Here is a 26,619-nt window from a genome sequence, read left to right on the forward strand (position 1 = left end):
CAGTGAGACCCTGTTTCAAAATAAAGAATAAAATATCAGGCTAGGGGGTGTTGCTCAGAAGTAGAATGCCCCTGGGTTCAATCCCCAGCACCACACACACAAAAAAAAATAGACTAGTGATATGAACTATTTGCATATATAATTTGTAGCACATTATCCCAATAAGTTATTCCTTTGTTAATATGTTCATAATTATTTCTGTGAATTTTCAAGGGTTTTTTTGTATGTGTATATTTAGGGATTGAACCCAGGTGCACTCTCCCTCTAGCTACACTCCCAATTGTTATTTATTTATTTACTTATTTATTTATTTGAAACAGAATCTCACTAAGTTGCTGAGGGCCTCACTGCATTTGTGAAGCTATCCTCAAACCAGCAATTTTCCAGTCTCAGCCTCCCAAGTACTGGGATTATAGTTGTGTACCATCACACTGGCTTAGAACATTTTCAAAGTTATAAATTGAAGGAACTTTCAAGCACCTATCTCATTCCCTATGAATGAATAAAACTAAACTGATTATTCATTTCTATGTACTATTTTGCTTTAAATGGAAGTCAGTAAAAAAATTTTGGGTCAAATTTTAAAAATGTTTTCTTTGAGCTAGGTAAGTTTTACAAAGGTCTTGTTTGTTTCTTCACTGTACTTCAACAAATTAGGCCTATAATTATTGGATAATGTTAATGTTCTCTTGAAAGTAAGGTTCACTGACTGACTCTACTGGAGCCTATCTTAACCTGAAACCATGTTCTGTTTTTTGTCATTTATGCCTTAATCAAAATAATCAAATAAATTTTTTTTGTAGTGGGGTTCCTGGAAACCCTTCTACCTCCAGGCTACACTCTCAGACCTATTTTATACTTTTTTAAAATTTGGAAATAGGGTCTCTTAAGCCAGCGCAGCTGGCTTTGAACTTGCGCAATCCTCCTGTCTCCGCCTCCCAAGCATGGAGATTACAAGCGTGCACCACCACACCCAGCCAAATAACTTTTTTACTAATTTCTCAGTTTTTTTATCTTTGACTTCATGAATGCATTGTTATAAAAAGAAAAGTGATATGTAGGATTTCCATTTTATGTGGTATATTTACTTAACTATTTGAAAGCAAAGACACCAGAATGTTTCTGAATAAAAAAATTAAAAACCTTAAATACGTATATTCCTACAGAAGCAACTTGAAATTTATTAAAAATTGAGAACTTAGAATTATTAATATATATTTATTTTAGAATTTAAATAAGTGAAAACTAAAGCTTAGGTAGTTTGAAACTCTCTAATTATGTATTTATACTGTGTTTTAAAGGAGCATTTCATAGTTTATGTTTTTTAACATGAGAGCATTACTATAAACATCATTATTTACATGTAACTATTTTTACAGTTTAATCATATCACTATTATATATGGCATATTTTCGCCTCTCTTGATTATTAGTATTTCTTTTTTAATGACCTGCATTGCTAAAACACTTGTATAACTCTAGATAATTATTTGGGACCATGCTCTATTTTCACAATTTTAACCAGACATAGGTTAGTAGTTTTAGAATTTCATTTGAGGCTTTTGAATTTAAAAGAGCTCAGGGAGAAAAGAGGAGTGGTACAGGAATAACAATTGGTTATATAATTAAATTTAACCCAAAGAGAATTGCAAGGTCTAGATGATTTATGATAGTGAAAATATTTCCTATATCCCTTATTTAATCTTTATTCTTTGCTGTTTGATTAAATAAGGAAGTCAAAGGTGGGCAAGACACTTTGTTCATTTGACATCTTATGCATACCTTACAAATTACTGTGTTATGTTCTTTGAAATTATAATTTATTCTAATTATATTAGCACAAAATTTCTAGATTATTTTATCCATACATATTTGCCTTATCTCTGTAACCGGGCTGTTAGCTTCTTCAAGCATAAGCTTGGCTTCAATACAAGTCCTATAGTAGTTGATTAATGGTAATTTCTTTTTTTATTGGTATATTGCAGTTGGACATCTTAATGGGGTACAAGATGGCAGAGGCATACACTCACACATCCCTCAAAACACAGGCATCTGCAAATTTGGCTAATATCAGAAATTGTAGTCCATTTTACTATATATAAATGAAATGCAGTATTTCAATGAAATGTGCAAACAAAGGTGAAAGTCACCAGAGCAGAAGAGAACAACACTAAGCATTAATACATTGCAGAAATAGTTTTTCTAATATTTTTTGGTGAAATACCACAAACATGTGGTTTCTGTTTTTAAATATCTTTTATTGGTGCATTTGTCTCGCATCATAATGTAGTTCAGAGTGATAGGGACATAGTACACACAGTAGTTTCTAAAGTATAAGTAACAAAATAGTAGACTTGGGATAATGTTTCACAGTTAATAGGTATTATTAATAATAATGTTTATAAAATCATTAGAATATTTTCTCCAGCTTAGTTCATACTGTGGTCTGATCACTAGCAAAATATATGTAGGACCTATTACAATGGATTCAATTTTTTGTATTATTTTCTCATATTGTTTCATTTACACTGTCATTATGTAGACTAATTAATGTTGAGTCTTGAATTTTGTGTGTGTGTGTGTGTGTGTGTGTGTGTGTGTGTGTGTGTGTGTTAGGGGTTCCTGGAAACCCTTCTCCGGGCTACACTCCCAGATTTATTTTATATTTTTATTTGGAAACAGGGACTCTTAAGCCAGCAAGGCTGGCTTTGAACCAGTGCGATCCTCCTGTCTCCGCCTCCCAAGTGCGGGGATTACAAGCGTGTGCCAGCAGGCCCGGCGAGTCTTGAAATTTTTAAACCTGCTACTATGCAAAAAAGAAAAGAAAAGAAAAGAAAAGAAGACAAAAAGGAATAATCAATAAGATTTCTAGGCAAAGGAATGGGGATGTAAATCAATGGTAATGCACTAGCCTGGCACGTGGAAGGTCCTGGGTTCAAGCCCCAGTGCTACAAAAATTAAATTAAGAATTAAAATTTAAAAAGATTCCTAGACTGTATCAGATCAATGATTTAAAAAATAGAGACTTTTTTAGTAAATAAGTAAAATGATTATTTGGATATTGTGTAACTATACTTAAAATTATCTTTCCTTCTGAGTAATCTAAATGTTCTATACATCAATTTAAAAGCATTTTGTAACCATTTCCATTTGGAAATGGATTTTTACTTCTGAACATATGGAATTTCCATAGGGAAATGTGTATTATCAAATTACCTTGGAGTTACTTTTAAATTAATGTTCATTTTTATGAATCTTTAAAAATATTTCATGTGAGACAGTACCATTATTTTCTGACATTTAAGAAATTAAATCACACTTGTGTTATTTTAATAAATGCCTGCACTTCTCATATGAAACCTTAAAGCCAGATGTGCTTTACACTTCAGACATTTGGAGATTTAAGAAAGCTTTAGGTGCATATTAGTATATTTCATAGCATCTTTAGGGAGTTCTTGGGTGGCTCCTTAGTCAAATACATAAACATCACTGCAGTGACACATATTCACACTAAATGGGGAAAAGATTGTAAATAGCATAATATTTAGATGAAATTTTCTTCATAATTGAGTTTGTGACATTCTTCCAAGAAAGCTTTTGGAATTTGGTGGGAGAGGCTGGGGGGGGGCATTGTAAAATACCATGGCAGTATACCTAAAAAAATTGTACCTTTAGTTCTAAAACATATAGATGTGTACATGTGCCTTGAGATGAGTTCATAGTTTCATTGGAATACAGCCATTCCCATCTGTTATTGTCTTACCTGCACTACTGTGGCCACAATTGTGAATTGAGTGGTTGTGACAAAAGCTCTTGTTACTACAAAGTCTAAAATAGATAGCAAAGTGTTAACTATCTGGCCCTTTGCAAACAAAGTTTTCTGACCCCTGATATTTATGATATATCCAGAAATGTAAGTTTTATTTCTATTCTAAAGACAACACAACTGTCATGGTGTGTGCTGAGTTTTTAATGAGCTAAGGAAATGAATGAATGGTCTCTATCACCACAGTATTTTGAGAGTTTGCTTTTTCCTGTTAAATTTATTATTATTTTATGAGTGCATTGCAGTTACACATGTTCAATGTTGTAAAACATACATGCCTATAAAAAGAAGCTATAATAATTTAGTTACATTTACATAAGCCTATTCTTGCTCTTTAGATATTATTTTAAGTTTTTGAAATAAATATTACAATTGACTAAATTCATAATTCTTTTAAATTAACATCTCCGAAAGAACATGTAGGCAATTCTTGAAATGCCCAGTCAAAATAGTAACTAATATTACCTATACACATCACATGTTAATATTACTATAGTATTAACAAAGGCAATATAAGCCATTATGGTCATTTTAAATATGTAAACCTTAGTCAATTCAGATGACTCAAATAGTAAAATTGAAATGTGTGTGTGTGTGTGTGTGTGTGCGCGCGCGCGCACACACGCATGTGCGTGCGTGCATGTGTGTGTGTGTATGTGTGTGTGTAGAGCTAGGGATTGAACCTGGGGCATTCTACCTCCAGGCTACACCTTAGTTCAATTTTCTTTTTTATTTTGAAACAGGTCTTCTTAAATTCATGAGGTTGTTGCTTAAGTTTCTGAGGCTGGCTTTCAACCCGCGATCCTCCTATATTAGTCTCTCAAGCACTGGGATTATAGGTGTGCACCACCACACCCAGCTGAAAGTAGTTTTTACAGAGAGAAGCCTACCAGTTCACTGATGGAATATGGAAATGAAGTTTATGTTTCAGAAAGAAAAAGTGAAAAAAATAGTGAAAAGCACAGGAAGTGGCTGTTACGCTGGGGGAGCTGTGTAAGCACTGCCTGGGTCCTGCAGATGCTCCTTCTGGGATGTGCTGTGTCTTGAGTGCTTCACAGTAAGCACCATGTAAAAAGGACAGAGCAGAGATTTTAAATTAATCACCAGCCACACACAACCGGAATCGGACATGAAGCATAGGAGCCGTTCCTTCTCTCCTTCACATTGCACAGGACGTTCCTACTCTGCTTTACTATTTTATGCCTCTTTGGGCCTCGCATGTGTTTTTTGCCTACACAAGCTCAGCATCATCCAACTCAAATGGATACTCCTAGACAAAGTTGCTTACTACCCTTTCTCTGCTCCTACAATTTGTATTCTCTCTCTTCCTTCCTTCTTTCTTTCCTTCCTTCTCTCCTCCTCCTCCTCCTTCTCCTCCTCCTCCTCCTCCTCCTCCTCCTCCTCCTCCTCCTCCTCCTCCTCCTCCTCCTCCTCCAGCTCCTCCTCCTCCTCCTGCCTTGCACATGCTCCAGAGCTCTACCACTGACCTACATTCCCAGCCCTTTCTTTTCTTTAGAGACAGGGTCTCACTAAATTTCCCAGGCTGGCCTAGAATTTGTAGTCCTCCTGCTTCAGCCTCTCACGTCACTGGGATTAAGATATGTGTCACAATGCCCAGTTTGCACTTTGTAGTCTCTTTGAAAGCCTGAGGCTTTATATCATCATTTGTTTAAGTAGTCCCACTTTCTTCACTTCTTTTTAATGTTAGTACCTGTGATAACTGTTGGCACATTGAATACTGTGTGATCAGTACCTGCTTTTTTAATAAATTGGCTTCTTGTTCTTTAAAATATCCTAATATTTTCTCAAAATCTTAATTCTCTCATCTACAGTAGATATATATGCTGTAATGATGATTTCTAGATTTATTGACTCAGTACATCTTTTTTTGAGGATATATTTAAAGAATCTGATCAGAGATGTCAGTGAGAATCTCTTTTGGAAAGAGGGCCCTTACTGAAAGAAAGCATTGATGTTATTAAAAAATAAAATCAGTAGTATGATTCCGTGCATATCCCTATGATGCACGACCCCCTTCACTTCCCAAATTTCCATCTGCCAGAGATGGAAATTCTTCACACTACATTAAAGCTTAAGGGTTCTTTCATTTGACCTTTAAATTCAGGAGATGCAGAAAGTCAGACCACAGATTGACTTAAGACTCCGGCTGCTCTTCATTACAACAGCCTCACTGTGTCTTTCAGTAGTTTTATATTGAAGATATCCATTTCCCCCAAGGCCAGGCTTCTAGTTTCACACTCCTCTTGGTAGTTTCCAGTCTGTCTTTGTTGCAGGTTTTGGTTTTCTGTGTTGTTCTTGTTGATGAACGGGGAGGAAGTATAGTTGTGAGAGTGGAAGCTGACTTCCTGTGCCCAGTTAAGTGTGAACCCGAAAGTGTTTTGGATTATCGTTTACTCAGCTGTATCCATCTATTTTGCTGTCTAGATCTGAACCACTTCAAATTTCTCTGTCTAATTAATCTTCTCAAGTCCATGAATCTTAGCCACTCAGCTATATATCTTTCAATGATATAGTTCATATTGTATTCAGGAGTTCTTGCTAGATAGTTTCCCACTGCTAGAGTACCCCTAATTTCCAAGATTTCTTCCTCTGGGGTCCTCATATATTGTCTGCATTCCAGCTATTTACTTTATGCTGCAAAACTAGGATGTTTTCAGTGTTGAGTTAGTATTTCTGATCAGAATACTTATTCTGGTGAATATACAATTTTTTATGGTGAAAATGATCTATTAGTTGGCTCCTACTGTAAACTGGAGTTTTCTCGGGCAAGCATGGCTCCTTTGGGGCTACTTCTTAGAGGACAAGGCACCTGTGCCAGTCCTTAGTATCCTCCCCTGAATGTTATAACTTGCTCCAAATTATTCTTCTTAGCATTCAAAACCATCTATAATGTGATTTATCTTTTTTTTTTTTTTGGTGGTACTGGGGTTCCTGGAAGCCCTTCTATCTCCGGGCTACACTCCCAGACCTATTTTTACATTTTTATTTGGAAACAGGGTCTCCTAAGCCAGCGCGCGCGGCTAGCTTCGAACCTGCGCGATCCTCCTGTCTCTGCCTCCCAAGCGCGGGGTTTACAAGCGTACGCCACCACGCCCGGCTATAATGTGATTTATCTTAATCTTTATCTGTCTTTACATTTTAACCTAACTCTCAGTTCCACTTTCAAATACTCACTGTACTCTAGACATCTATCCCCTGAGCTTTAAAAGGTTTGTCAGGTTTTTCTCTTTGTTTTCTGCTTCCTCTCTCATTTTTTGTTGAAACTGTTGCTCTCCCCCCCACCCCAGTCTACACTGCCTTCACACACAAAAAAGGAAAGAAAAAGAAAAAATTGTCGATGTTATCCAGGAATCAACTATCACGACCTTTCCGTAGATTGCCATCATTCTCATGTTAAATTACTTATGTAGCAAACATAAAATGGGATGTAAGTATGTGCCTTGACTTCAGGTCCTAATTCTGTCATTACTGAGTGACACACATTAGGATAGTCGCTAATTTCTCTTCATTTACCTATTAAATGGGGCAATAATAAACATTTCAAAGAGTTATTAAAAGGCCTGGCATGGTGGCGCACCCTTGTAATCCCCGCTTGGGAGGCGGAGACAGGAGGATCGCGCAGGTTCGAAGCCAGCCTCATGCGCTGGCTTAGGAGACCCTGTTTCTAAATAAAAAAATATAAAATAGGTCTGGGAGTGTAGCCTGGAGGTAGAAGGGCTTCCAGGAACCCCAGTACCACCAAAAAAAAAAAAAAAAAAAAAAACAGAAGTTATTAAAAGAATCCAATGAACCTGGTGGAGTGGTGGTGCACGCTTGTAATCCCAGCATTCAGGAGGCTGAAACAGGAGGATCAAAGTTCATGAGCAGCCTCGGCTACTTAATGAGGCCCTTTGTAACTCATTGAGACCTTGTTTTAAAATAAAGAATGAAAAATAGGAATGGGGATGTAACTTGGAGGTAGAATGCCCCTGGGTTCCATCCCCAGTACCACAAAAAAAGAAAAAAGAAAAAAAGGATCCAATGAGACAGATATAAAAGTGTTTTGTAAATTATAAAGCATGTGAATTTTATATAATCTTATATTTAAATAACAATATGGAGTACTTATTAAAGTGTAAAAAAGAATGTCTTATTACTAGAAATGTTTAAGTTCTAACACTGTACTTTGCTTGTAAAATGAGATATCAAATGAATTCATTCAATTAAGGATTTCTTGCAAGATACAGAAAGGATAAACTCAACTTTATTGAGATGTACACCTGTAAATATTTGCCATTTGCTATGTATAGCATTACCAGAGAAATTCAACTTTCTCGAACGTATGATCAAAGCTATAGTCATTGTTTATTATTTATATCTTAAATTTTCAAATATGGGTGTCATTTTTTATAAGGATAAAATGCTAAGATAATTATTCTTTTTCAATACTTCTAGTAAAACATTGACCTTTACCAATTTGTTTTGGCAATATTCTTTTTTTTTTTTCTGGTGGTACTGGGGTTCCTGGAAACACTTCTACCTCTGGGATACACTCCCAGACCTATTTTTATACTTTTTTATTTGGAAACAGGGTCTCTTAAGCCAGCGTGGCTGGCTTCGAACCTGTGTGATCCTCCTGTCTCCGCCTCCAAAGTGCAGGGATTACAAGCATGTGCCACCACGCCCAGCTAGCCATACTTTTTTTTAACAGGTAGAAATAGTTACAAACTAAACTGTAATTTTTGGAAGATAGATAAATCCTCTAAAATACCCTCTGTATTTTTATTGTCATGTATTCATCCATTTTTTGGTGGGGGAGAGAATTCATTAGTTCATTTGTGGGGGAGAGAATTCATTAGTTCATTCTATCCAAAACTTATTAAAGAAAGAAAACACATTAGGAAAGGTGTGTGATTCTAGGGAAGTTGAAATTACAATGGCTTTTTAAAAATACTGGAAGTCCTATTTACAAATTGCAGTTTTGTTCTCCTGTCAGTGTTATGATCCCTTTGGGACAAAGCATTATTTGTATATATTTTTCTTATGATGAAATAATACTGTTTCTAAGAACTGACTGCTTGTATTACATAGAAGATTTTTTGAAGTTGTTTTTACATTAGTCTCTGAGACATATAAAATGCTTTTTATTTTTAAGATATTATGTTTTCAAAATTAATACACAGAATATATGATAATTCTTTTTACAGAGCCTTACTAAGTTGATATGCTTACATATCTTAATTATTATCCTGAGGCCTTTTACTTAAGGTTTTCTTCCTCAGAATCAAATAGTTGAGTAACCAACAGGTGATAAATGTTCCATTAATCTTTCTGATTCTCTAGCTCCTGAGCCTGAGAATTGCTGATCAATTACGCTGATTGTCTGTTAAATGAGCTTTTCACATCTGCCTCTTATTTCATTAGTTAACTGTCTGCCCAAAGATCTGATAAGATGGAATACCAGGGCCTTTTTACAGCTTGTTCTGTCTGTCTGTACAATAAGGATAGGGTCGTTAGCAAAATGGGCACAAAAGGGTATTTATCCACTACCTACAATAATATACATGCTAATGTCTACAAGGCATTTGAGGCTGTTTATTGAAATCATCTGAAGAAAAAAAGAAAAAGAAAAATAGGTTCACTTCAACTTTGCATTTAACAATGGCCAATATAAGGCCAAAGCATTTCTTACAATAGGATTGTTTTATTGATTATATTTATCCTCAAAAACAAGAAAAAAATGAACTATTCAGTTCTTTGAACTAAAAAGCAAAATAGTAAAAAGCTTTTAGAAATATATTTTAAGTTAGCAAACAGCATGGCTTATATACTCATCCAGAGATTGTTATTAATTCCTGGTTACATTTTTTATATGTTGGTATTTTTTAAAACTAGTAATTACAATCTATTTTCTTATAGGTAGCAGTCATTCTTTTCGGAAAAAGTCTTGATGGATAATGAGTGTCTAAACTCTTTATAGAAAGAATGTTACAATAGGAATACTACTAATTCACAAAGCATTATGAGAACTCAATTAGATCATGTCAATAAAACATATAACAGTTCTCAGATAGTAATCACTGAGTAATAGTCATTATTACATACATATTACATTCTTTTAAAATTTTTTTTGGTATTTATTAGAGTTTGTAATTACATTTTATAAACTATTTGGATGTTTATGAATTATTTTAATTTGGTCTTTTGGAAGAAAAGCAGATATTTAGTGATTATTGTTCAGAATAAGAGCAGCTCTGCTTAGTTGTCAGTTTCAATAATCATCTCTCCCTTTGTTTAAAAATTAAAAAATATTTTGACCAAATAATAGCCAAAACCTAAAGTTGTTTTTTAGTAATTTCACATCATCTTGAATATCTGAATATTTTAGAATTAATATAAAAGTATGTGTTTGTGAATGGAAACATTCACTTTAGGAGTTCTGTTTTAATAAACAAGTTTTGTGTAAGTTAAAGTTCTCTCCTGAGTGGACCTGGAATGATGGCTTTGATGACTGCGGCTTCACTGTGTCCCCTTCTTTGTTGTAGGCCTCGTGTGCATGAAGTCCAGCACATCCGTGGTGGAGCTGGTCATGCTGCTTTGCTCGCAGGTACAATCTCATTCACTTGATTCAGAGTATGTGGTGATGAATAAAATGTCTGTGCACATGTATGTGTGTATATATAACTTTTAAGATCTCCATCTCTTATTATAGAGATGAAGGGAATGATCTTTGTTGGGCTATGTTTGTACGTAGATAATCTCACCAGGTAAATACGGTCTCATTCTCCATCTTTCTTCTTCCACTCTCATTAGCTCAGTCTCTCCATCCTCCATTGTTCCCTATTGTTTTGTCTCTTCATATGATTGTGTGTGTGATATGTCTTTCATTCTATATCTCCCATGTTTTAAAAATGATACAGCATAATTTATATCTTTAAACTTATTGGTTACACTGTTTCTTCTCTATTAGGTTAAAGAAAATAAATAATTTAAAAACTAAGGTTTTTCTTTTTTCACTCAGTAGCCAAAGTGTATATAATAGAGTTTATTAATTAAAGGTTTTCCATATTCTAATTTCCTCTTTTAACACATTATGCCTTATAATTTGTATATATCAGTAAATTCTAAGAATCTATTTGAGGCTATTTAGTTATCAAAATTAAGGATAGAACTGTAATTGTTAGTATTCTTCATTACTAACAAATACAGGAAACTAAAAAATAATATATATTTTAATTTTTCTGATAACTTAGAAACTTTCTTCTTGTGAACACTTTCAAGTCTCCTAGTGCTCCTGATTATCATCTAAACATTAAATATTTTACAATAGCAGAATGAAAAGGAGCTTACATATGTTTATAATAAGTAGCTATTAAATTTATCCCTAGTTTCCTCAATAGAAAGAAAAATACATCAAAACTGTTTCTAATAACTGGCCTGAGGTCTGCCTAAAACCACAGCCAACTCCCAAATAAACAGCACTATAGCTTCGATTGATCCTTTAAAATGCCCACAAAAATAAACTAAATAAAAAGAAAAGCTTACCTCTTGGTTTCCAGTTTTTAGGTTTACTTACTTCAAGAATATGTTCATAGGGAAATCACTAGGTCCACCTCCATTGTAGGCAGGAAAATATTGAAGGAAATAGGTTAAAGAAAACAACATTCCTTGCAGGAACTCATCTGCAGGACATTTGAACGTTTTGTCACCTAATGTTGAAATCCTGGGTTCAAGACACATTACAGAAGATGTGTCTTTGAGATTCGTGAGGCTCCACTTTTGTTTTTTTAAAGGCTTTTGTGGCAGTAGTTTAGAATTCCTTCTTCCTTAGCCCTGGATTTCACTGCAGTTCAGAGAAATAAAGAGGGACGTAGCATTAGGATCTAGTGTCTTTGATGGCCTCATCATCTAATCATAGGTTTAACATTACTCATTTGCTGGCTCCAGGAATTCCTGCCATTAAGGGCCCTAGAGATGAAACTTTGCCTCAAATATTGATTGAAAGGAAGAGTGAGAAATTTAAGCTCTCTGTGCAATGCACTTTCTTTCAGTGTTTCAGCAAAGTAATATTATAAACATAGCTTTTAGTTTGATTTAAATTGCATTTTTAAAATAATTTGGAGTGTGTCCTAAACACTCTGAAAAACTTAAATGTGTCAAATGATTCAGTGACTTTCTGTACCTTATTTAAATGACTTAAATTAAAAGATATGCTGGTCAGAAAAATAGTTTTACTTGTTTTGTTATTTTCTATTAAAATAAAATGTTGCTTCCCACAAAATATTTTCTTAAAGAAGCAAATTATTAATCCTCTTTCAAGCTAGTTTAGATGGAGGATGCTTACTAGTCTACCATGAAATTAAGCTTATAAGACCATCGTTTAGATCATTAGTTACTCTGCAGATATTTAAAAGCTTGCGTTTAAAGTCATACAGAAAAAAATGAACATATTGTCAAAGTTTCTTAAAATAATTAGCCACTTTTCTCCACTGCTCAAAATCCTGATGATTTGTTTATGTTTTCACCCATTAGCAGGGCAACCATAGCAGTGGTGGACCTTTGATAAGGAGAGATATAGTTAATGATGCTGTAGAGATTGCTTGGCATAGCTCCCGCCAAAGCAGCCTTCTCGTCTACAGGCCTTAATGCATTTCTTCTACAGTGGAGCAGATCCCTGTAGAGTTAGCATGGTTTTGTAGGCTGTCTTTTGCCAAGACAGAAGGAATTCTGATGAATCTTTAAAGCTGCAGACCCCTGAGCTCTTTCTGCTTTCTTTATCAGTCAGCTCTTTGAATATATTGATATCTTTATATGATGATGAGCAGTATTAGTACTAGTAAAAGTAGTTAATATAAATGAATAATTATCTAGATGCACTATATATGCCATATTGTATATGTTTTTTTCTACATTGAAAAATATAAGTAAGCTATCACCTGCACTGTTATTAAGTTCTTGGTTAGAATAACTTTCCAGTGAAAGTGGAAATTTGAAGTTTATCAATTTGCTTAAAATATGGTTATTCCAAAATTTAGATAAGCCATGAAAAATAAAAATTGTTGGAGAGAACAGGCAGCTAAGGAATGGGGGAAAGAAGGAAAATGCGACTTTTTCGCAGCATTTTGTTTTTCTTTGACACAGCACATTAGATGTTTTTATTTTTCTGTTCTCATTTTCATTTTGGAAATTTCATGTTAACTACTACATATTATTAAGGATATTGGGTTTTATTTCCTTCTTATCTGAGCTCTTGAAGAAAATTACTTTTTGCCAGTAGTTTGTGTCCAAAATATGGTCTAAATTTCCATGAGATCATATTACAAGTGTCTGAAGGTACTTGTCAAGGATAATTCAGTTCATATGGTCGGCCTTTTAAACTGCAAGGGACACAGCATCCAGTCTACTCCCCAGTACAGTTTTACATCTCTGTGAAAAAATACATTATAACATTACAAGTTTAAAGACTAAGGTATCAACTTTATCATTATGATACAGATACCTAAAATGATTTTCATAATGTTCTGGATTATTTTCCATTTCGATCCCATAACACAAAATTAAACGTTAAGAGTTAACTATTTACTCATTTTAATTTGCACTAAAATTGAAATTAGTGTCGTCATATAAAAATGGTTTTCTGTCATTTTAAAGTGAAATGAACTATAGGAAAATACTTGTTACATATTCAGTTTGACGAAGTCCATCCCTGGTAAGTGCTGTGCAGTGTTTCCTGCAGCTTCTCAGTAGATCCTAGGGCCGTGATAGTGCTGTGTTAAGTTTCGCAATCAGCTGTGGTTACGGTGCTTTCCGTTATTCTCTACGTGTACTTATTTTCCTATTACATTATTCTTAGCATGTTGTGTTCTTTGATGAATAGCATATTTGGCTTTCTGATAAACTTTTTTAGGTACTATAATAGTTTCTAATTATTTCCAGATTTTTTTAAGGAAGTTTCTAAGAGAGGTATTGTAGGAAAAAATTAACTGATGTGATCCCATAGGATTTCTTGAAGTTTTCATAAGTAAAGCTTAGCAGATGTCACTTGCATTTTTCTGTGCCTTATCTGTCAATAGAGAATGTTTTATAAATTGAGAAACTTTATATAGAAAATAATGTTTCTCAATATTTAAGTGCTTTCTGACTTGAAGGACTGATTAAGCAAATGCATGCTTAATAAATCATTGTCATTCTTGTTAAAACCTAAAGATGTATACACAACATATAGTCTCCTGGTTTAGGATCTCTGTCTGAAGTTACTCCATGAATTATCTTGTGGTTTGTTTGACGTTATTCTTTTCTAAGTACTTCATATACCAAAGTAAAAACGATTCTGGTGACTTCACTGATGTGATGAAGGCATGACCCAGGACTTTAAAGACAACACTAACAAAAGAACCACAACTGAAGAGCAGCCTTCCCTTTCAAAGTGATTTGGGCTTTGAACATTTAATTTTTTTCATTTTTTTTCTCCGATTTGATACAGTTTAGTCAGATGGCATAAAGAAAAAATATACATTTTTTTCTCCTAGAATAATAAAAGTAAGATTGAGATACTAAGACATACAAATAAGATGAATACAGAAACTTATTAAGTAATATTCATTCAGGAGTAGGCAGGATTGCATGAATTTTTAGTGAGTGTAATAAGATTTTAAATATAAGAAAACCAGGGAACTGGGAACAGTGCTGCATGATGATATTCTCAATACTTGGGAAGTTGAAACAAGAGATTCAAAGGTTCGAAGCCAGCCTCAGCATCTAGGGAGACCTTCAGCGACTTAGTTGAGACCCTGCCTGCTTAAAACAAAACAAAACAAACAAACAAAAAAAAAACAGCCAGGTGCAGTGACACACACTTGTAATCCCAGTATTTGGCAGTATTTGGGAGGCTGAGATAGGAGGATCGCAGTCCGTGAACAGCCTCAGCTACTTAGTAAGGTCCTTTGCAACTCAATGAGACCCTGTTTCAAAATAGAGAATAAAATGTAGGGGCTGGGGGTATAGTTCAGAGATAGAATGCCCCTGGGTTTCATCCCCAGTATGGAAAAAAAAAATGGCTGGTTGTATCTCAAGGTAGAATACTCCTGGATTTAGTCCCCAGTACAAAAAGAAAGGAAAGAACCTGGGAAAGAAAAGAGGGAGAGAGGAAGCCAGGAATGAACTACATTTTTTTCAGGGTCTTTGGAAATATTATGAAATTCTAATTATATAATGAAATTATGTCATATTTAATTCAGCTTCTTATTTTTAATATTGTGATGGTTATTAAGCATTGCCATTCTTCCATTTCTCAAAGAGTCTAATCTATCTGTGAAGCTTGCAAGTTAAACAGATGAATTTGAAATCAATGAAAACCTATTAAAATGTGACACAATATTTTTAATTCAATATAATCAAGTACTACCCATGTACTTGATTCAAAAAATTTATTCTAAAAACCAACAATAAGATTATTTTGGTCAGGACTGGGGATGTAGCTAGGCAGTAAGATGCTTGCCTGGAATGCACAAAGCATAAGGTCCTGGGTTCAGTTCCTTACACACACACACACACACACACACACACACACACACACACACACGTTTCAGTGAGATAGACTAAAGGTAAAGGCTGAAACCAGTAGGCTTTCTGTACAGCACAAGCATGGAAGGAATTTCAGGCTGTGGAAATAGTGACCAAAGATCTGTAGAGGAAAGAATGTATTATATGCTCAGACTCTTGACTGAGCACATCAGAAATAAAGTGGCCAGACAATTTATTTATTTACCTATGTTGGCACATTTTTAATACATAATACAGTTTCTTTCTCAGAGCATTTTCAATATATTATTAGAGTATGTTATTTACATAGAATTGAGGCTGACGATAAATATATAGTTTTTAAACAGTTTGAGATGTTTCAAGGTCATTGTCTTTGTAGGTTTAGCCTCTATTTTTAGGAGTATAATTGCTGTCCTGACTAAGAAATTTCTACTTTTTTCTTTGGATGATGGCTTTTCCAATTCTTACCTGTGATGTCAAATCATTCCAAGTTAAAAGGACAAATTGGGCATTATATTATTCTCTACATTATAATCATTTTCTTGCCACAAAGTTATATATAGTATTCTAAGAATAAATAAAAGTCAAAAGGAAGGTTGGAAATGTGTTAAGGCATGAGGATTATTCTCAACTAGGGTAATAGTAAAGATTTTAAATTATTAGAAAATTATATATAAAATATCAGTATTTTAAAGGAAAATAAAATGGATATGAGTAGGAAATGATCAGAAAATGTTTATTTAATGTATCTTGGAGAGAATACCTACAAAACAATTTCACCTACATGGGAATGTTTATCATATTATCTTCTCAAGTATTTATAGTATTTCTTGATGAAAATTTAATCAAATTTTAAACACTATATTAGTAAAATTGTTTTTATCACTTTCATAAGGTCTTTTACTATGTATTTCTTTTATTTCAACCTCTAGATAACTGAGCAAAGAATATAATTTTTAATGTAAATTTATTTGAACCAGCATATGAAAATATAAAATTATCCATATTATTGAAGTACCTAGAAATGTTTCTACATAAATGTACAAATCAGGTTAAATGTACCTGTTTCCTCAAATATTCATAATTTCCCTATGGTGAAAACTTCCATAATTGTTGGCGAGGGTTTTTTTTTTTTTTTTTGGTACTAGAAATGGAACCAAGGGGTGTTCTACCTCCAAGATACACCCCCAGCCCTATTTTATTCTTTATTTTGAAACAGGTCTCACCAAGTAGCCGAGGCTGTCCACTAACCGCAGTCCTCCTGTCTCAGCCTCTAAGCCTGGGATTATAAGCATGTGCCACCACACGGGGATTCTCATGAGTGGTTTTGAATGTAGTGATTATTGTTATGCTTGTCCCCTGCTGTGTGGCAACACACCAGAAGGATTTGCTACCATCTAACAGTAACTTAAGCCCTTTGATCCGCTCTCCTCATGCCTCCCTCCATACTCCTCACTCCAGCAAATGTTAAGGTGCATACTGCTCTCAGCTTCTACCAGCTCAACTTTGTTAGATTTCACATGTGGGTGAGATAATATAATACTTGCTTACCTGTTTCCTTATTTCACTTATTTCTCTATTTCTATGTTGTGACAAATGACAGGATTTCATAATTTTTATGGCTAAATAATAGTCCCTGTGTATATGAACCACATTTTCTTTATCCATTATGAAAGTATTGCAATAAAAATGAGAGTACAGATGTCTCTTTTACATTTATTTTGGCTGAGCTGGGGATGGAAGCCACTGAGCTACATCTTCAGCACAGATGTCTCATTAACATACCAATTTCCTTTCCTCTGGATATATACCCCAAAGTGGAACTTCTGGATTATATGGTAATTTTAAATTTTTTGAGAAACCTCCATATTGTTTTCCATAATGGCTATTCTGATTTATATTCCTTCCAACAATGTACAAGTTTTCCCTTTCTCCATCCTGGTCAACACTTTCTTTTGTCTATTGGGTAGTAGTCATTTTTACTGGGGTAAGGTCATAACTCATTGTGATTTTATTTACATTTTTGTATATTTCTTGGCCATTCGTGTGTTTTTCTCTTGAGAAATGTTTGAGTGTTTTCTCTTATTTTGTAAGTTGTATCCTCACTCTGTTGATTATTTCTTATGCTGTATAGAAACATTTTAGTTTGATATGATGATTTCAGTTTTCTATTTTTGCATTTGTTTTCTGTGTCATTGGACTCTCGTCCCAAAAATATGTTCCCATTCCAGTGTTCCGAAGTGTTTCCACTGTTTCCTTCTAATAGTTTTATAGTTCTAGGTCTTATATTTAAGTCTTTACTACATTTTGAGTTGGTATACCTGGTGAGAAATAAGGGTCTAGTTGTATTCTTTTGCAGGTAGAATAAATTTTGAGTTGGCTAATTTTATATTATAAAATATTTTAAGCTGATTATATAGTATACTCAATTAAGAACACACATGCATACACTTCTTGCTGCCTCCTCCTCCCTCCTTAAAAATGAGTTAGTGAGATAAGGTAGTAAAATCTTCACATATTGCCATATTTTTATTTGATCTGTTTCCTTCATCAGTTCTCCATCTTCCTCTCCATAATGCTCAAAAATAACCCCCTTCAACTGCTTTACAGATCTGTCTTCATATAAGTTTAGGTCCCCTATGTTTCTGTTTTCTATCTACCTTCCACAAATGAGAGAAAGCATACCCTCCTTGACTTTCTGAGACTGGCTAATCTCACTTAGCATAATATTCTCCAGTTCCATCCATTTTTCTACAAATGACATAATTTTGTTCTTCTTTATGGATTAGTAAAATTCCACTGTCTACATATGCCACCTTTTCTTTATCCATTTATCTGTTGATGGACACCTGGATTGGTTCCACAATTGGCTTATTGTGAATTGTGCTGCTATGAATATATAGTATTTTGACTTTAGTTCTTTAGTATACTAAGAAGTGGTTTAACTCAGTTGTATGGTGGTTCCATTGCTAGTTTTTTAAGGAACCTCCAAACTGATTTCCATATTGACTATCCTAATTTACATTGTCATCAGTAGTCATAACTTATATGTCATATAATACTTGCATTTATGTATGTTAATTAACTTGTATCCAACCCAAATTCTAAAGACAGATGGAGGATGATGGATAAAAGTCTAGAACACATATATCTGAAAATATAAAAGTAAGAGAACCAATAGTTTTTTTTTCATATGCATGAATTCTCATAACCCTAATACAATTAAGACAAAAAAGAAATGAATGGGCCTTGGCCACCTGTAAGATCAATTGCATTTATCTGTGGCAGAGAAGGAGTAAGGATATTTGGAACATTAATAATAAGCCCACCTCCGTGACCCAAACCCCTCTTCATACTTTGCTACAAAATTCACCATTTTCCCTTTCTCCCATTTATTTTTTTCCTGTGTTTAGCGTGTGTAAGTTCTTTAGGCACAGTCTTGGCATTCTCATGCCTTTAAAGACCTGACCATACAACTTAGAAGAAGGAAGATTTATTTCCATACAGTGTTTGAAGATTCTAGGGTCCAGTCCCTGTGAGGCCGTGGACCATGGATCTCAGGGCAAGGTGGCTGGAATTGAAAGAAGGTGAACACAAGGCTTCATTCCTCACATCATGGAGCCTGGAAGCAAGAGAGCAAATGAGGGGAGGGGAGCCACATTTAATCCCCAAGGCTGCAGCCCTAGAGACCACCTTCTCCAGCCACACTCTATTGGCCTTAGCATTTGAGTACACAAATCTGGATAATAAAATAGAGGTACCCATATATATATTTGAGGGGGTACTGGGGGTGGAACCCAGGGGCATTTTACCTCTGAGCTAAACCCTGAGCCCTAGTGTTTAGTCTATTTATTTATTTGTTGTGGTACTAGGAGTGGAACCCAGGGGCTTTCTATCTCCAGGCTATACTCCCAGCCCTATTTTATACGTTATTTGGAATCAGGGTCTCACTAAGTTGCTGAGAGCCTCACTAAGTACCTGAGGCTGGCTTTGAACCTGTGCGATCCTTCTGTGTCAGCCTCCCAAGCACTGGGATTACAAGCGTGCACCACCACGCCGGGCTTAGTCATTTTATTTTTTGAAATAGGGTCTCACCGAGTTGTGAAGGACCTCGCTAAGTAGCTGAGGCTGTCTGCAAACTGTGATCCTCTGGTCTCCACCTCCCAAATGCTGGGATTATAACCGTGCACCACCACACCCACCCACCCCCCCATATATGTTTTAATTGTATGCTTTTTTATATGATGAAGGCATAGTCTTCTTTATCTGTTAACATTTCCTTTAGAATAAACCTTATGTCCAGAATTTCCTTGTTTTGAAACTTTCTATGCAACCAATAGAGAAAATAAGTTTTACATAGTCTTATCATTTTCTTATATTTATTAAGAACATTTAAAATTATATATTGTTCATTTAAGATAATTCAGAAAAATACTTAAGAATGACACCAAGCTTTAAAGACTTCCACATTGAATAAATGCTATTTGTTTTAGTTATGCTTCAAAATTATATGAGATTAAAGGTCTATTTCATCAGTGATAGAAATGCTGATTTGCTATCACTGTGCTACTTGTATGTGCTACAGTATCTACCACATAGTAATTTATTAATGACTTGAGGTAATTCATGAATAAACATTAATATACCAACTTCATTTTGGGTCACCCCCTATATTATTCTGTAATAATATAGGGCTGTACCTGTTTTTTTTTTTTTATTTCTATCTTTGTACTAATAAACTCATTTAAATCTTAAAAAAAAAAAAAAAAAGCTGGGCGTGGTGGTGCACACTTGTAATCCCAGCGCTTGGGAGGCTGATACAGGAGGATCACACAGGTTCGAAGTCAGCCTCCGCTACTTAGTGAGGCTCTCAGAAATTTGTGAGACCCTGTTTCCAAATAAAATATAAAATAGGTCTGGGAGTGTAGCCTAGGGTTATAAAGCCCCTGGGTTCCACCCCCAGTACCACCAAAAAAAATTAATATAAAACTGCTAAGATTATTTGGTTTAGTTACTTTTATTTTGATCAAATATAGGTAACATAAAATATATCATTTAACTGTATAATTCAGAGATGCTAATTATATTCACAATACTGTAATTGATAATACTAACCTGTATTTATTTCCAAAAATTTTTAACAGCACAAACAAAATTTCAAGACATAATAAGTAATAACCTCCCAATTCCCCTTTCTGTTTCCTCATAACTCATCCACTTTTTGTTCATATAAATTTAACAACTATTAATAGTTCATCTTAAATAGAATCGTGCATTTTTGTGTGTCTGGTTTACTTTTCCTGTTCTTAGTTCTTCTATTTCAAGCATATTTCAGAACTTTATTTCCTTCTTTATGGTTGGTTGGATGATATCCCATTGTATATCCAGTACCAGATTTAGTTCTTCCCTTCATCTCTTGATGAACAATTGGGCTGATTCCACGGTGTGACTGTTATGAAGAATTCTGCTGTGAACACTGGCCTACAGGAATCTGTCTGAGTCTTTTTTTGGCATCTGAGTAGGAACAGAATTGCTGAGTTGGGTAAATCTATGTTTAACTTTTTGAGAAAGTGCCAGAAAGTTTTTTTTTTCTTCCCAATGGCATACTCACTTCCATGAGGAATGTACAAGGGTTCAAGTTTCTCCATATCTTCTCTAACATTTGTTATTTTATTTTGATTTGATTTATTTTTATGATAGCCAGCTTAATGAGTTTGAAGTGATATCTCTCTGTGTTTGATTTGCACTTCCCTAATAATAACGTTGAACTTCTTTCATGTACATATAGGCTGTTTTTATGTCACTTTTGGAGCAAGTGCTATTTAAATTCTTTTGCCCATTTTATAATTGGTTTGTTTTATTTATTTATTTTTGTTGTTGTCAAAGCTGTATTCTATTTATTCTTTGTATATTTTCTGACAGATGATTTGCAAATATTTTCTTCCATTTAGTGGATTGTCTTTTTACTTTTTTTTTTGGTGGTACTGGGGTTCCTGGAAGCCCTTCTTCCTCCGGGCTACACTCCCAGACCTATTTTTTATATTTTTGAAACAGGGTCTCTTACGCCAGCGCGGCTGGCTTTGAACCTGCGCGATCCTCCTGTCTCCGCCTCCCAAGCGCGGGGATTACAAGCGTGCGCCACCACGCCCGGCGCGTCTTTTTACTTTTTGATAGTATCTTTTGATAGACAGTTCTTAGTTTCAGTGGCATTTACTTTATGTTTTTGGTTTTATACATATAAATCAACTGTCTAATTGATCTACCTCAAGCGAATTTATTTCAGTGTTTTTTCTTCGTGTGTGTGTGTGTGTGTGTGTGTGTGTGTGTGTGTGTGTGTGTGTGTTTTGTGGTACTGGGGTTCCTGGAAGCCCTTTTACCTCCGGGCTACACTCCCAGACCTATTTTTTTATATTTTTGAAACAGGGTCTCTTAGGCCAGCACGGCTGGCTTCGAACCTGCGCGATCCTCCTGTCTCTGCCTCCCAAGCGCAGGGATTACAAGCATGCGCCACCACGCCCGGCTTGTGTGTGTGTGTTTAAAAAAAAAAAAAAAAAAAAAAGATGTTTTATTACCACCAGCAAGCGCGGGCTGTATGGTGTGCTGGGCTCAGGGAAGCACTGGACTGGGTGGACGGGAGAGTCAGGGAGGCCGGCACTGGGGCCTCAGTTGCATTTCTGGCAAGGGGTGCTCTTCAGGAAGGATTCATGGCAGGCGGTGGCTAAACCTCCAATGAGATTAAGAAATTCTTGAAAGTTGAGCTGCCCGTTACTGTTGAGGTCCAACCTCTTCAGCATGCGGTCAAGGACGCCAGGGTCCTTCTGGTTCTTGGTGAAGGCACCCAGTTCTGTGTTCATGAAGGCTATGAACTCTGTCTTGGAGAGTTTGCAGCTGGTCCCGTCCCTCCCAGTATACTTCTGGAAAATGGCGATCAAGGACTCGATGCATCACTCGGTCTCTGTGGGCATTTTTGCAGGCTGGAGAGCGGTGAGGCTTGATGGAGAGGACAGGCTTGATGGCTCAGTGTTTTTTTTTTTTTTTTTTTCTAAGAGTAACATAGCTTTAGCTCTTCAGTTTGAGTCTTAAATCCATTTTGAGTTAATTTCTGTATGTTGTATGAGGTAGAGGTTCAACTTCACTCAAAGCACATGAATAATTGTTTTTCAATGCCATTTGTTGGATAAATTTTTGTTACCCAGTGAACCCTTATTGAAAATTAATTAAGTATAGATGCTCTTGATGATTTTTGTAACACAAGAAGCAGTTATTGTACATTTTTAAAATTTAAAATATAGCTGGGTGTGGTGGCACACACGTGTTATCCTAGCATTGTACGTTTTTAAAATTTAAAATATAGCTGGGCGTGGTGGTGCACACTTGTAATCCCAACATTTGGGAGGCTGAGACAGGAAGATCATGGTTTGCAGACAGCCTCAGCTACTTACTGAGGCCTTTTGCAACTCAGTGAGACCCTATTTCAAAATAAAGAATAATAGCCAGGCATGGTGGTGCAGGCTTGTGATCCCCACACTTGGGACAGAGACAGGAGGATCGCGCAGGTTCGAAGCCAGCCGTGCTGGCTTAAGAGACCCTGTTTCCAAATAAAATATTAAAAATAGGTCTGGGAGTGTAGCCCAGAGGTAGAAGTTCCCCAGTATCACCAAAAAATAATAAAAAATAATAATAAAAATAAATAGGGCTGGGGTGTAGCTCAGGTAAAATGCCCCTGAGTTTTATCTCAGTACCACAAAAAATTAAATATTATAAGGTTGAAAAAGATGTTTCCCTTATATTATTATTACGTAGGATTAATTAGTATTAGCCATTTAAATTGTATCCTGTCAAACTATTTCTATAGGTGAATATAAAATTAATTTTGTTACTAATAGAAATAACAATATTATAGTATACCAATAGTTTTTCCTCTGATTCTCTAGACCATACTCTAGGCATATATTGTCCAATGGAAATCAAACACGAATAACACAAAATTATAAGTTTTCTAGCAGTCACATTAAATAGTATAAAATGTATGCTAAGTCATCAAAACCAGTTATCCATTTATACTTAGAATACCTCTCAGTTCAAGTTAGTCAGATTTCAAATTCACATAATAGCCATATGTGGCTAGTAGATGCCATATTGGTCAGGACAGCTCAGTCTACTATATATGATTATCTGTGCTTTTGTCTAATGTCCATATAGTTCAAAACAAGAACAAACTGTTCCATAATCCTAGAATTAAGTAGATCACCAAAGATGAATTAATTTTGTGTAAAAGATTCTTGCATTGGTTAGAAAGGTATGATCTCTAAGTTTCTTTACAACACTAAAATTCTCAGTACTGTTATACACCTTTTACTATATGATTATTCATGATATATATGAATATAATTTAATACATAATTTTGCTTCATGACAATGAAGTGCATCATTTAAGATTTAATATTGGGGCTGGATGTGGTGGCACACACCTGTAAACCCAGCACTTGGGAAGCGAGACATGAGGATGGCATGTTTAATGTCAGCCTGGCAACTTAGGGAGACCCTAATCACAAAATACGAAGTAAAAAGGGTGGGAACATAGCTCTGTGGTAGAGTGTCCCAGGGCTCATGGTACCAAATTACATAGTACTCAAAAAAATTAATACTGGAAGTCCTTCTATTCTTAAGTAGTAACATATACCAGTGACATGGAGCAATATATTATTTGCTAAAGCATTAATTGCGTTAGTATGTGCTCCAAGTCTGGTGTGTGGAGTAACTCAGTAGAAGCAGAGCATCATCGGTAGCCCAGTGCAGAATGGTTGTTCCCTAGTTGTTCTTGAAAACAGCAGCTTTCATGTGGGCCTTTTGCTGTAGGACATGGCATAAGCCCTGGTGTATTCGTGAAATATGTGGGCTTTTGGCTGTAGGACACATAAGCCCTGGTGTATTCACGAAATATGAATATATGCAAAGGCCTCAGGATGTACATTATGAGAAATATTATGTCTATTTTATGTTTATATCACTTGTGGACCTTTTTGAAAGGTTAAGCGTGTATAATAAGTTACTGCTCTCCAACAATTTTGTGACATATAATACTTGATGTTAATGGTGTAATTTCCTTTTTAATCAATATTTTACTGTATCTTTTTTCCATCGTAACATTTTCAAGATCATTCTACTACTGGCACACCTTCTCTTAGCTCTAAAATAATGACAATGGCCATCCTCAAAAGAGATACCAACAGTACAATATAAAGACAAACAGTAGCACATCAGTCATGACTCAGAGGCGTAATAGCTATTTTTGTTGTTGTTTTTTTCCCTAGTACTGGGGATTGAATCTAAATCCTCATGCTAAGCAAGCACTCTCTACCTCTGAACCCCAACTCTAGCCCTTTTTACTTTTTACTCTGAGACAGGGTCTTACAAGGTAGTTTCTCAAGGCTGGCTTTGAAACTCTGATGCTGCTGGCTCAAGCTCCTAAGTACCTGAGATTATAGACATGCACCTCTGTGCCTGGCTCATATAATAGCTTTTAATAAATGTACTGTGTTGAGCACGTCTAAAAGGTTTTATTGATGCTAAAATCACAAAAATTGGGAAAAAGCAGCCATTGTTTTATGGATTATGAAGCAGCATAGGATTTTGATTATTTTAATTTGAAAAATCATAGAATTTTGATTTTTTTTATTTTAAAAGGCTTTTCTGTCAGAATTAATTTCATAAAGTGAAGCTCTTCAAAACCATCTCTATTATTAAATCTTAAACTATATATTTAAACATAATAAAAAGTAACATTATAATGTGGCATAGCTGATTTAATTTATAATTTAACTTTTTTAATGTACAACCAGTCACAGATTTGAAAGTTTATAAAAACTTATTTTATTTGTAACTTTTTCTACTCCAGTAGATCTTAAATATTTCCTGTTTTCATACTTAATACAATTTTCATCTTCAGGCTAGGTATGTAACTCAATGATGGAGTCTAAGCTTAGCATGATCAATGCATTGGTTTCAATCCCCAGCACCATAATTATATATAATATATTATGCATAAATGTATATATATATATAATGTAAATTTTAAAAAGGAAGGAAGAGAAAAATAAAAATCATTCCCTTGATTTATTCTGATTATTTCTAGCAGCAGATATTTCATCAATGAAACTAAGTACCTCCAAGAACTCAGATGCAGGATACAATGTTTTATGATATGCATATTAATATGTGGAAGATGATCTTGCAAAACAATCTTCTCAGCAAGGAAGAATGCCCGCAACAACTGAAAGTTGGCATACTGTTTGTTCTCCATATCTAAAAGTTCTGCATTTGTTGATTCAACCAACCGCAGATCAAAAATTTCACTTTTACTGAACATGTGCACATTTTTCCCAAACCAGTACAGTATAACAGTTATACTACATTATAGTAATCTGGAGATTATAATGGATAGGAGAATATGCATAAATTACATGCACATACTACACCATTTTATGTAAAGGATTTGAGAATCATGGGTTTGATATCCACAGGGGATCATGGAACAAATTATCTATAGATACTGAGGGATGACCATGTGTATATGCTGTATACATTAATAGTTACAGAAGATGCCCCTTGAAAAAGCATTTTATTTTTTTAAAATGTGTATTGAACCTGGGGGCATTCTATCTCCAAGCTACATCTCCAGCCCTTTTTGTCTGTCGGTCTTGTTTTTTCAAAAAGGATCACTCTAGATTCCTGAGAGCCTTAGTACATTGCTCAAATCTGTGATCCTCCTTCTTTCTCAGCCTCGCAAGTACTGAGATTACAGGCATGCACCATCATGCCCAGCTGACTTGGCTTTATTATAAGCAAATACAAGTACATATGTGTGCGTGTGTGTGTGTATGCGTATGTGCTGTGTGTGTATGTATATTGCTAAAGACTTTTGTATTTGTATAATATACTATATATGTATATTGGTTGGAACTTTTGTAATAATGTATATGGAACTTATGAGCACACTTTAGCGATCTACTAAAATTCTTGGAAATACTTTTATTTATAACTATATTTTAATGGTACACTAAATATTCTTTTGTTAATCAGTTAGATGTATTTCTCTATTACCTAATGGTTTTTCTATGATTGACCTTTATATCAGTAATCTTCTGTTTAAATTACTGCTTTTATTCATTTTATGCTTAAAATGTTCAGGGAGCTTTTAGTAAAATGTTCATAAAAATTAATGATAAATACTTTTTATATATTTATTAGTTT

The 26,619-nt window shown here is 34.9% G+C and overlaps 1 protein-coding gene across 5 annotated transcripts in view; it reads left to right on the top strand.

The window, feature by feature from the left end:
• NBEA (neurobeachin) overlaps positions 1–26,619 on the top strand; it is a gene marked incomplete at both ends in the record, with an annotated part of 621,684 nt that overhangs the window by 276,655 nt on the left and 318,410 nt on the right. For all 5 annotated transcript variants that reach the window (XM_080719963.1, XM_080719960.1, XM_080719962.1 and 2 more), the window contains one exon: positions 10,371–10,432. In XM_080719963.1, the coding sequence (XP_080576089.1) occupies positions 10,371–10,432 (62 nt within the window). The remainder of the gene's footprint in view (positions 1–10,370; positions 10,433–26,619) is intronic.

This window comes from Muscardinus avellanarius (genome assembly GCF_963383645.1).
Source record: "Muscardinus avellanarius genome assembly, chromosome: 2".
Classification (NCBI taxonomy): Eukaryota; Metazoa; Chordata; class Mammalia; order Rodentia; family Gliridae; genus Muscardinus; species Muscardinus avellanarius.